General features: G+C 50.7%; 1 protein-coding gene across 4 annotated transcripts in view; it reads right to left on the bottom strand.

The window, feature by feature from the left end:
- Positions 1 to 13,094, bottom strand: part of ZNF207 (zinc finger protein 207) — a 161,016-nt gene that overhangs the window by 94,509 nt on the left and 53,413 nt on the right. For all 4 annotated transcript variants that reach the window (XM_069654986.1, XM_069654988.1, XM_069654987.1 and 1 more), the window contains exons 4-6: positions 6,158 to 6,313; positions 5,947 to 6,025; positions 4,724 to 4,794 (exon numbers count right to left, since the gene is read on the bottom strand). In XM_069654986.1, coding sequence (XP_069511087.1) covers positions 4,724 to 4,794; positions 5,947 to 6,025; positions 6,158 to 6,313 — 306 coding nt within the window. The remainder of the gene's footprint in view (positions 1 to 4,723; positions 4,795 to 5,946; positions 6,026 to 6,157; positions 6,314 to 13,094) is intronic.

Genomic DNA, 13,094 nt, shown 5'->3' with positions numbered 1-13,094 from the left:
AGCTCCCTGCTGAGTGAGTCGGCGATGGTGTTTTTTATCCCTGCCAGATGAAACGGCACCAGAAACATCCCTTGGGCGACGGCCCAATGCCACAGGTCCTGCGCCTCCTTGGACAGCGCTGGGGACCTGGTTCCGCCCTGTTTCCTGATGTAAAACATGGTGGTGGTGTTGTCGGTGAATATCCTCACCACCTTGCCCTTGAGGGACGGAAGGAAGGACCTGAGGGCCCAAAACACTGCACGGAGCTCCAGGACGTTGATATGCAGGGACTTCTCCGTCGGGAGCCAGAGTCCCCTTGCGTGCAGATTTTCGGTGTGCGCTCCCCACCCTTCCAGGGAGGCATCCGTGGTCACAGTCTCCTGGTGGGCTGGGGTCTGGAAGTCCATGCCCGCCGTCAGATGCGCGCGGGTGCCCCACCACCGTATCGCTCGTCGGAAACTCTCGTCGAGCTTGATCCTTTCCTCGAAGCTGCCCGTCTGGATCCAGCGCGCATCCAGGAATTCTTGCAACGGGCGCATCCGGAGCCTGCACATGGGAATGAGGTAGATGCAGGAAGACATCATCCCGAGGAGGGACTTGATGGACCTCACTTTGGCCGCGTCGGCCACCAACATCCGTTGCACCTTGCCCAAGATGGTCCTGGTCCTCTCCTCCGACGGGGAGGCCAGAAGGGACACTGTGTCGAGCCTCGCTCCCAGAAACAGTGCGACTTGCGCGGGCACCAGGTGGGATTTGGCATAGTTCACGGAGAATCCCAGGTCCGTGAGGAGTTGGACGGTCCTTGCCGTGTGGACCACGGCGAGCTCCCTCGTCTTGGCGCGGATGAGCCAGTCGTCCAGGTAGGGGTAGACGTGAATTCCCTCGCGGCGCAGCTGCGCCGCCACCGGTGCGAGGCACTTGGTGAATACCCTGGGTGCCGACCGTAGTCCGAAGGGAAGGGCTTTGAACTGGTAATGACGCCCTTGGACCACGAATCTGAGGAATTTTCGGTGCCCATTTAGGATGGGAATGTGGAAGTAGGCATCCTCCAAATCCAACGACGATAGGAAGTCTCCTTCCTCCAGCTGACTCAGGACGTGCTGGAGGGTGACCATCCGGAACTTCTGCGCCTTGATGAACTTGTTCAGACGTCGCAGGTCTAGGATGGGGCGCCATCCTCCCGTCTTCTTCTTCACGAGGAAGTATCTCGAGTAGACTCCGGAGCCCCGAAGCCTCTTTGGGACGAGTTCGATGGCGCCCTTTCTGAGCATCGCCTTTACCTCCAGGAGAAGTTGAGGGACGTGAAGTTCTTTCCTGGCCACGGGGGGGAAGCGCGGGCACCTTCTTTGAAACTCGAGCGCGTGGCCCCGGGCCAGGGCGTCCAGCACCCAACGGTCGGTGGAGATGGACTCCCACACGCTGACGAAGCCCGCCAGCCGGCCTCCCACCGGGGTGCTTCGGTGGGGGCCCGACCCCACGGCCGGTTCAATCCTGCTTGGACGCGGCCTTGCCGCCTTGACCTCCTTGGCGACGACGGCGGGGTCCGCTAGACTTGCCTCGTCCTCTGTAGGCCTCTTGCGACGACGAGCGGGCCGCTTGACGGTAGGAAGCGAAACCGCCGCCGGAACCTTTGGAGGCGCCCTTGCCTCCGCCGCTCCGAAAGGGCGTCCGTCGTTGCTGCAGGACTCCAAGGGCCCGGGCCGTCTCAGTATCCGCCTTGATGGCCTGAAGGGAATCGTCCACTGTCTTCCCAAACAGGTTGTTCCCGAAGGGCATGTCCAGGACTCTGGTCTGTACGTCCTGCCGGAAGTCCGTAGCTTTGAGCCATCCACGACGTCGAAGGCAAACGCCGTTGCCCAGCTGGCGGAACCCAGTGTCGGCGATGTCCGTCGCCACGGTGATGGCGTGGCCCGAGGCCACCTCACCTTCCTGCAGGATCTCCAGGGCCTCCGCCCTCTTGTCGTCCGGCAGAAAATCCAGCAGGGGAGCTATCTTGTACCAGAGCTCCCTGTCGTAGCGGGCCACGATAGCCAAGGCGTTGGCCGCTTTAATCGTCGTCGCTGCCGACGAGATGACTCTACGTCCCATAGCATCCAATTTCTTTCCCTCGCCGTCCGGCGGGGAAGTCGATGTGGAGGCCGCACCCCCCCCGCTTTCTTCCTGGCTGCCGCGGAGACGACGGAATCCGCGGTAGGCTGCGCCCGGAGGCATAGGGGGGCCGTGTCCGGGACCCGGTACTTTTTCTCGTACCGGTCTCTTCTAGCTGGCGTTGTGGAAGGGTTCTTGAGGAGGGAAAGGCCCTCATCCCAAATGTCGTCCAACAGAGGCACTGCGAGGACCGTCTTCCTCTTGGCCTCGCGCCGCTGATAAAGGAAGCCTTCCTTTTTCTTCTCCTCAGGGCAGAGTTGGAAAAGCTCGGAAGCCCTGGAGATCATGGAGTGGAAAGATCCGATCTCGTCGGGCGGAGAAGCCCTGGTGGGAGGCGACGACGGAAAATCCTCGTCGTATGCCTAGTCGTCCGTACCCGTCGCTGCCGTGTCAGTCCCCGTATCATCCCCTCGGGTGGACGGGGAGGAGGGCTGGACGGGGCGCGACGGTTGAAAAGGAGGTGGTGGATGGATCCTTCTTTTCTTGGTAGGGGGAACACCAGAAGGTCCCGGTTCTGGATCCCCCGACGGGAGAGGTTCCTCCGTCGGTAACGGTAGCCTCATCCTTATCTCGGAGCATAAGGACTGTATGGCCAACAAAATGGCCGCCGAGTTGTCTTGCGGCGCTGGCAGAGGGGAGTCCGACGGGCGAGCAGGTGCCCCGTCGGTATCCCCCCGACGATGTCGTCGTCGTCGTCACCTGCGTCGGGGTCCATTCCGACGGGCTGGCCTTCTTCCACGCCTAGGCCGTGGCTTAAGACCTCGATCAGCTCCTCTTCTGAGGTTGAGGCCGAATCTACGACGACGCCCTGCCCCCCCTTCTTCCCCACGGAGGGTTTCACGGGGGTCCTATCGATGGGCACAAAAGAAGACTCCCTCCGAGGAGGCAGGGAGATTCTGGGCCCTGAGGTCGCCACCACTGGTGCAGCCACCACAGGCTGAGCCAGGGCCGCCGCGACCGTTTCGATAGAGGGCTTGGTCGGATGGATCAAGGCCTTCACCACCTTAGGTGCGCTCACCGCCTTATCCTTGAGGGAGGGGGCACTGCCACGCTCCTCCTCTGCCTTAGAGCTCGACCGGGGCCTCTCCAGGAGCTTCGCCGGGTGCTCGGCCTTCCTCTTACCCGACCCAGAGCGTTGGCTCGTGGTTGATGGTGCCGGGGAGGGTGCGCCCTGCCTGGCGCCCGTAGAGCCCGACCGTTCGGCGCTCCTGGTGCCAGCGGACTCGCGGTGCTTGGCCTTATGTTGGGCCCCCGTCGCCAGGGCGCCCTCAAAGGTCTTAGAAGACCGCTCGGATTTCTTCTTCTCGCCAGACGGGCTCTTACCCTCCAGCCAGTTGGCGAGACGTTGATGGCGGTCCTTCATGGTCCGTTCCGACATGTTGCCGCAAAACGCACAGTCCTTCTCCACGTGCGTCTTGTCCTCATGAAGGCAGTAAAGGCAGAAAGAGTGTTCGTCCTCCTTAAAGACGTTCTGCAGCTGGCATCCAGGGCAGACCCTGAACAGCTTTCCGGGCGTCGAGCTTCCCTTCTCCTGGGCCATCTCCGAGACCGGGCCTGAGAAGCTTCTGGAGTCCTCCGAAGTGTAGCTCGACGAAATCTTCACCCTTGAGGGGCACAGATAAATCCGACACGGGTCCCCGTTGATCGGATGTAGGATCGGTGGAGCTTGAGGCTCTTTTGACCGAAAGAATCGAAGTTTTTTGTGAAAAAGCGTGAAAAATAGCACTAACGCTCGAGAGCAATAGCACGAGGATCCCAACACATGAACGTGCGGTAAAAATCTGAAGATGGCTGCCAGAGGCGGTGCTTAGGTAGAGGGCAGTCATTGGCTGTGGTCAGTATGACGCAGAGACCAGTGATTGGTTATTACTACGAAAGACAGATCAGAAACGAAACTGATACTGGTTTTTTCTTTACCGAGGATTCCCAGCCTGACGACGGGGAATATTCATGAGCATGTGAATCCATGCCAGACCCCATGCTGGAGAACTGCTTTGTTCACCAATCTTCGACATGCCCACAGAGATCCGCCCAAACTTAGACTCATTGTACCCAGATAAACCTCAAAAATCGGATGGGGTGAGTTTCCCTGTCCTCGCAACTAAATTATGGAAGTCTTTGCCCATCCCCATCAGGAACGAACCTTCTTTCCATGCCTTCAAGCACAAAGCCAAAACATGGCTGGCGACCCAAGATGTCTAAGCCGGTTCACTCTACATTAACTATGTATATTGACCTTATTATGGTCCTCCGGTCTGCACTTACTTTTCAAGTGTTTGCCTCCCCTATGTACAGTCTTCTATATTTTTGGATACTGCTTATTTTGACTGCTTACCCTTAGCTCATGCTTCTTGTAAATCTGTAATGTCCATATGTAACTAACAAATGATGTGCCCACATACCTTTGGGCCAGGCGCGCTTTACAAATAAAACAAACCAGAAAAGAAAAAGCCCCATCCGATGCTAATTTTCAGGTTTAAAGCCATTCCTTATAATGTTCAATTGCTCACTTAATTCACCAAGAGACAGCTAGTCATGCACACAACTACTATGCTTAATAAAGCAGTAAACCAATAAAAAAAAGTTTGACATTTACCAGGTGGCAAACCTTGCATCATGGGTGGAATCCCAGGTCTGTGGTGCATCATGCCGCCCATTTGCATCATCCTATATTAAAATATAAAGTAGATTAAACTGGTAAGGCAAGTTAGATGAGCCCTTTTGGCACACCCATGCATTTTGGTTAAACTTGGTGCCACTTGTTTACCATACATACAGTTGTGCTTTTGAAACTTCTGCTAGAGCATCTCAACTCTGGACTCCACCAGATAAGTCTTTAATGAAGATTTAATGAGCCCGTCACAACTTATGGACAATTTGGAGTGGGAGGTAGCAATTAAGTTGCCTATAACAAGGCATCTATCAAGGTTACAGTGGTCAAAAGGATTTGGATGTTCAGGATGATTTGGGTCAAATTTCTAACACAAGGAAGCGTAGGCTGCTAATGTACCTCAGTCATGAAGCTACCAGTGCATTGAGGGATCCTGGATGATAAAGTAGGGTGGTTACTGACGGATCACAGAGGGCTCCCTGACCTCAACCAATGGGAATCTGGGGGATACATCTCCCAACAGGATCACATTTCGGATCTGTCATGAAAGTGCAATTTCTAACACCATCCAAGACCACCCACTTCCAAGGGGCATCCCATTCAGAGCTACGCAAAGATCGCCCCTGCCTTGTCAGAAATGTGCTTGCTAGAATAAATGGTAACAAACATGAGGGTTCACGCTATATTTTGGTAATAGGCATAGGTACCATTAGTAACAAAACTGTACTGTTGACGGCCAGAGAAAATTCACAGCCAAGATGTTAAAAATAAAGGTCGTCACTATGCTGTCCAGGCACCAGCATGACAATACAACACTTCACCATGACTTACGTTAATGCATGTCTCGCTCCAATAACTGAATGACATTTGTATAATACCCTATTTTTCATAATCGAGGGACAAATTTAAGCGTTTTCCAAAAAGAAACAAAAATTGTATGTGAGGGATTTCTTCAAGTTTGATCCATTGCAAGAATCTGGTTCCCATTTAAGAAGACATTTAAACATATTTTGAGACTATTGAATGCTGCATGCGATTTTAAGTGTATTTATTGAGCAAGTCATCTGCGTGTTTCATAACTGCTAACAGAATGGTTTGAAGCACACCAAAATTGGACATGTACCATAGCTCAGCCAATTACAAAGCACTAGTAATATCAGCTGTGATAAATTAAAAAGCCAGATAGGGTCTCAAAATGCCTTACTTACCCGTGGTGATGTATGCCCTGCATTACTGGTGGCATTCCAGACATCAATGGTGGGACACCACCCATCAACGGCGGCAGACCTTGCAATTAGAAACAAGTCATCACATTTCACTCAGAGAGACTAGTAAGTAAAAGGGTTCAGCAACATGTTGCCTTATCTTTGACATAAGATGTGAGATAAAATCAAGTAGGATTTAAAAAACACAGGCTACCTGGAGGTATTCCTGGCGTTCCTGCAGGCGGCAACTGCTGTGCCATTGGTGGGATGTAAGACTGCTGCGTTTGCATTGGTGGTTGATAAGATGTTGAAGCAGGGGATTCATCATCATCATATTCGTCAGAATCATCTTGTTTCTTTTTCTGGCTATCTGTTAGGAAAAATAAAGGCATCATAATACAGCAGGCTTGAGTGTCTTACAATTTTATTTATGGGGCAAGTACAGAGGGCCCACCAAAATATCTTGTTCGACAAAACTACTGTCCCCCCACAAGTGCCATCCTGGGATGTTGCCACTTACAGGCCCACGACAAACAGAAAATGGCAGCATATGGTATACAAAATTGTATGTAGTAACCATGTTAGGCAAGATTTGGAACAGTACCCCTTTGGATGCACTACAACAACCTTGACCTCTTGGCAATAGGGATCCAACCTTTAAGGTTGAACTACACAGGTTGTTAGTGTGCTGAGCAGCCAGGCTCATCTCAAGGAGTCAATGTGAGCAGTAGGGGAGTTGCACAGAGATTCACAGTGACAAGTATCCAAATAAACACTTACATGAGTGTATAATAGTCAGTTTGAATAAGCCTTCTTCAGAAGGGGCAATATATAATTGTAACACAAACACACCAAGTTTCTCTAAATCAGCAAACACACATTTGGGATGGCACACACACTTCTACACCCTCAGGTGACTTAGATCGCTAGGACACTCGACATCAGTAGATCACTGGTGCAGTTAGAGCAATAGTGAGATGAGTGTTAAAGAGATTTCAGAATAAAACAAGAGATCACACAAATATTCTGAAGCAGGCGAGTACTTTTGAACACCAAAGCAAGTTAACCCTTTCCTGGAGGGAAGGTAAAACACAAGCAGAGAGCGAGTTATTTAGGGAGCCAAGCCAACCAATGTCCATTGAGCAAAAGTCTAGGCGAGCTGAAGAACTTCTTGCTGCTAAGTAAAAGTTTTACACAATGTTTTAGAAGTCTTTGTAGAAAAAGTAGAATCAATGTAGGATCACAAGCTGGGAGGCTTGGAAGAGGTAGAAGATGCGAGCAAATCTACAGAAAGTAACCAAGACAAGTCTCAACTGAGATCAAGTAAGGCTACAAGACAAGTTCTCAGACTGTACAGTACCTTTGGTTAGAAGAAATCATTCCAGCTGGCTTCTTTCCTGTGTGGCTCTGTAGATCCTGTTCCTGGGCCTCAGTCGTGGGGACAAGAGGGAGGACTTCTGGGGACTCCTACCACAACGGGACGGTCAGTGGCACAAAACCAACTTCTATTCAGCAGCACTTGGCAGTTTCAGCTCCTCATGTCTCAGCAAATAGCACCACAGCAGACTCACATATCACTCTGGACTTTCCTGGCATCTGGGGTCCAGCACTGTTGTGGTGGCTCAGGCTTGGTCAGTTCTGCTTACTGGGAGTTCGGAGGATTTTCCAGCAGCTCAGGCCAGTCTTAAAAGTGATGCACTCCGTTTGGTGTTCCTCTTCCTGGCACTTCGGTTCCAGTGGAAATACAGCCAGCTCAGAGAGGATTTTCAAACAAGTTCACTTTGGAGTTGATTGGTCCCACCAATATACAAGGGGAGAAGTCGTCCTTGCAGGGCTTCTCTAGTCAAGGCAAATTCAGAGCTTCAGCACAACAGAGCTTCACCGGGCAAAACAATGGTCCAGGAGATGCAGCAGGCGTCTCTTCCAAGTTCTTTGGATTCCATCCTCCAGTGGTCAACTCTGCCTTCCAAGACAAAAACCTCACCTTTGATACAGGTTTCTCACATTGATTCGAGCATAGCTGTCAATCACACAGCAAGGTGTCTGTCCTTTCTGAACAGCCAGCCGGCCAATTACCACTGGGTGCACTCCTGTAACCAAGGGGATTAAGCACAGTGATTTTCTGGCATCTCCCTCACTTCCTGCCCGAGACATACTGGAGCCAGAGGCGGGCTTCAATTGTGAATCCCGCTAAAGACAAAAACTAACAAAGGGACCAAACCTGGTTTGGCACGTAGAGAAAATGTGAAGGACTGTTCCAAGAAGTGGCGAAAAAAAGAAGACTGGGCCAGTTTGACAAAATGGGCACCCATGGGTTCTTTGCTGCAGCTACGAATGCAGTCTGCGGTAAAAACTCCCAATGGTAGTTAAAAGTAAACCACTGCCATGAACCATTAATTGTAGAAAGGGTAATAAAAATGTTATGAGAAACTAGACAACCAGCACCCTATTGTAAGTGTGTGCTGGGTCTAGAAAGTTACAATTTTATGTAAAGTCAATTTCACTTGTCTTGGAAACTGTAGTTTGACCAAAAGAAGGTATTTAAACCTTCTAAGAGACTTTCCTGTGCCACTGCACTGAAGGTGCTGTGCGTCACAATGCAAAGATTATGCCTATGGAGTTTGTCAGACTCCAAAACCTAGCAGGCTTAAATCACAAAAATACAAGCAAAAGTGTTGGGGGTCTAAGTAAGAGAGGAATTAGCACATTTCTGAATTCTCCCCCAACAAACCCCCAGCCTTGTCCTCTTGGCAATAGGGAACCCAGCCGTTGGTATAGGCCTGTACTAAACATGTTGGTGGAGTGACCGAGTAAAAAAATCAACAGGGAATGCCCGATTCAACAACCGATCCTTCAGGCTAAACTTATCACAAAACTCTACACAATGGACCAGTGGACGAGCGCGATGAACTTAAGTTTCTTTTCAAACCAACCAATTCTTTCAGTATGGAAAGTGCTTTACTGCAGTGAACGAAGCCCACTGTAAAAGCACACCATGGTAGTAAAAAAACGAAACCACTGCCAGCAGCCATTCAGTGAGGAATGGGTCAAAACAATCTTACATTAGAAGCTAGACAAAAGGGCTACTAGGTAACCCCTCCTGCACCCTATTGTAAGATCGTGTGTGCTGGGTCTAGAAAGTTACAAAAGTAAAGTCAATTTCACCTTAATGCTCTGGAAACAGTAGTTTAGCCCATAGAAGGCATTTCAACCATGGGAAATCTACGACTTCCCTTTGTCAGTGCACTAAAGGTGCTGCGTGACAATGTAAGATGCCTATGGAGTTTGTCAGATTCCATAACCAAAAGAAACCGTGCACAAAAATCACATTAAAATACATGAGTGGGAAAAGGGTCTCTCTCCAGGTCAAAAAAATAAAGTCCTCAAAATCCAGCAACGTTGCTGGGGGTCTAAGGTAGAGGTAATTTGCACATTTCTGAGAATTCTCCCTAAGGCCCATGAACTGCAGGTCTGCAACCTGAACAGAAGCCAGCTGGATCCTCTTCTTCCAACCTAAGGTACTGTCTTGACTAAAGGGGTACTTACCTTTTTGGTCTGTAGCTTGTTTGTCTCACTGAAGACTTGCAGTAGTTGCTTTTTCCTGCCGAATTGCTTGCAGCTTTGCGCCTTCACACGTCTCAGCTTGTGGCCAAACAGATTCTTTTCTACAAACTCTAAATAACATTGTGCAAGACTTTTGTGCCATCTGAATAAGTGCCTCAGCTCCCTAGACATTGTTCAACTGACTTTGGCTGTCCTGGTTCCCTGCAGGCTCTTCTGACCCATGGACTCTGTTTAACTGTCTCCGCCCCCCATAGGTGGTGCATTGTTAGGCAGAATTGCGTGCAGTACCCTCGGGACCACCACATACAATTAGGACTACAGGTGTAAGCAAAACCAACCTTTGGTATAAGTCTGTACCACAGTTTTTGGTAGCGAGCTCATCAGCCAGGCTCATCTCAAGAGGGAATGTGAGCAGTGAAATGATGTTACACAGAGGTCTTACAATCAAAGTGTTTCAAGTAGACACTTACACTCAAGGTTTCTTGGTAAAACACTTGTTTATTACAGTCATTTAGAAAATATTCACTAGGAGGCAACTTAATATACACAAATCCACTTCAATACCAAACAACTAAATTTGAATAAATTAGGCTCCCCTGAAATAGGAGCAAAATGGCATTTCAGTTACTTTAAAAGGAGTAAAAAAGGCACAAGTTAATAAAATAGACCACAAATACTTTCTTATGCTGTGCAAACAGTTTCAGTTCACTAGAGGACTCGATTCAGTTAAATAGGTCTAGGCCAAAGTCAATGGGCTAGTGCTTGGACAGGAAAGAGCAGTTCTTGTAGTAAACGGTAAAGTCTTTGCCAAAGTTCTCAGAAGTAGTTTGTAATGTTGGGTCACAAGCTGATTATGCCTTCAGGTTGGGAAAGTATCACGAATCGTGTTGGCACAGTACCTGATTATGAAGAAAAGATGCAGCTGAAGCCCTTGGATGCTAGCAGTTCCTGCAGATCTCGCTGTTCCCGATACTCAGTCGTGCGGTCAAGAGGAGGGGGGGGGCGCGTGGGGGAACTCCTGCACTGCACAGGGACCGGTCAAACAAACTGGCAAATGGAAGATCTTCGGTTCGAATAGCTGTCAAGCACACATGCTGGTGTCCTTCCCCCTGGTTAATCCTAACCAGCTCCGAGAATGGTATCCAGGTGGCTTATGAGTGGATTGGTCCCACCAACTCAAAGGAAGAAGTCGTCCTTGAAGGGGCTTCTCCATCGAGATGAACTTGGCAATTCGGACCTGTACCAGGGCTTCACCCAGGCAAACCAATGGTCCAGGAGATGCAGCAACCGTCCTCCTCCACCTCATCTTCGGTTCTTTCGTTCCAGTGGTCTACTCCGCTTTCCAGTCCAAGAGTATCTCCTTTTAAACAGTTTTCTCCCTTTCATTCCAGCCTAGCTGTCACTCACCCTGCAGGGTGGCTGTCCTTGCCAGACAGTCAGCCAGCCAATCACACCAGAATGCATGTTGGTCTAATAGGAGACTAAGCACAGGGAGTCGGGCAACACGCTCACGTCCTGCCCACCCCAGACACTCAGGCGCCAGAGGCGGTCTTTAGTCCTGAAGCCCACCAAAGGCACATGAACAAAGGGACCAAACCTGGTTTGGCGCGCAGAGAAACTCTAGAACAGGGGTGCACAACTGATTTTGACAGAGGGCCGAAAGTACCCTACATGATGGCTATAGTGGGCCGAAAAGTAAATGTGTTATGTTGTGTTATGTTATGTTATGTTATTTTGCATTTATATAGCGCCTTATATACCATTGGTATGGTCTGAAGGCGCTTGTAAGTTGAACGCCCTTGGGAACCGAAGTTCATATCAGTAGAGCGAGTCAAAAGGTGCGTGTGAGCACCGGGTATGTGTACAGCTCGTGCGGTATCAGTGTAATAGCTGCTTTCTAACGGTAGGTGTGGTGGTTGAGAGGTCAGGAGTATGTGTTAGTTCTGGCAGGATTTACCCAGATCGGATATGGCTGCGTTAGGCCTGAGGAGAACGCCTCGCTGGGGGGTGTGTAACCAGCAGTGATTATTTAGAATGATGGAGTGAGCGGCGAATGTTGATATGAGAACAGTTATACCGAATGGTGTCATAGTATCTCTGTGTTCTAGTTGAGTGGTGATGTAAGGAGAGAGTAAGCGTGTTGGTGAGATATGATGGGTTACATGCCCTTTCAGAGACTTCTAATTAACGGAGAGGCTATTGGGCACATTTCTAAATTCAACTTTTCACAGAGAAGCTATTGGGTACACTTCTAAATGCAACTTTCTAAATGTACTTCTAAATTCAACTTTTCACAGAGAGGCTATTGGGCACACTTCTAAATTCAACTTTTCACAGAGAGGCTATTGGGCACACTTCTAAATTCAACTTCTAAATGCACTTCTAAATTCAACTTTCCACAGAGAGGCTATTAGAGATTCCATCTAAGTGTGGCATATGCTAACAATCACATTTCTGCCTAGATGTGGCGCAGGCTAATCTGTGTGGTTCTCTCGGGCTATGGTGCTGGTTAACATTAGACTGCAGGCCATTGAAAGGTAAGTGAGAGTGGCAGGAGCTTTCTGGAGTAGAGTAATTGCTCTACCCCCCACCCAAGCCAGCACTTACAGTTTTGTCGGTGTCTGGTGGCTTCCTTGGCTTCCCCTGCGGACACCTGCTGACACTTCCTGGAGCCGCCCTTGGCCTTGGGGCCCTTAGCCGCTGGGGCTGCCGGGCAGAGGGCTGCCCTGGGAGGACCAGTGATGAAGGGCTCACGGCCCAATCAGAGCAGGGATGGGCGGGTTGGGAGCGGGAATCAGGAAGAGGGTGGGAGAGGGACGCTCGGAGGGCCTGGGGGCCTAGTTGGCTCCCAAAAAAATGCGGCGTGCCCGGATGGGCTTCCTCACTTTGCGTCGGCTGCCTGCAGTGAATGTGGGTGGGGCGGTAGGCGCGGTGGGGCGTGGCGTGGCAGGAGGCTTTTTCAACCCCTCATGCCCCATAGCCCCCACTCACCAACCAAACACTAGGCCCCATGGCCCCCACTCACCAACCAAACACTAGGCCCCATGGCCCCCACTCACCAACCAAACACTAGGCCCCATGGCCCCCACTCACCAACCAAACACTAGGCCCCATGGCCCCCACTCACCAACCAAACACTAGGCCCCATGGCCCCCACCCCTCATGCAAACACTAGGCCCCATGGCCCCCACCCCTCATGCAAACACTAGGCCCCATGGCCCCCACCCCTCATGCAAACACTAGGCCCCATGACACCCACCCCTCATGCAAACACTAGGCCCCAAGACACCCACCCCTCATGCAAACACTAGGCCCCAAGACACCCACCCCTCATGCAAACACTAGGCCCCAAGACACCCACCCCTCATGCAAACACTAGGCCCCAAGACACCCACCCCTCATGCATACACTAGGCCCCAAGACACCCACCCCTCATGCATACACTAGGCCCCAAGACACCCACCCCTCATGCATACACTAGGCCCCAAGACACCCACCCCTCATGCATACACTAGGCCCCAAGACACCCACCCCTCATGCATACACTAGGCCCCAAGACACCCACCCCTCATGCATACACTATGCCC

Source organism: Ambystoma mexicanum, chromosome 3q (genome assembly GCF_040938575.1).
Source record: "Ambystoma mexicanum isolate Mex_15411 chromosome 3q, UKY_AmexF1_1, whole genome shotgun sequence".
NCBI lineage: Eukaryota > Metazoa > Chordata > Amphibia > Caudata > Ambystomatidae > Ambystoma > Ambystoma mexicanum.
The sequence above is the reverse complement of the archived record's forward strand: the minus strand, read 5'-3'. Positions and strand labels throughout refer to the sequence as shown.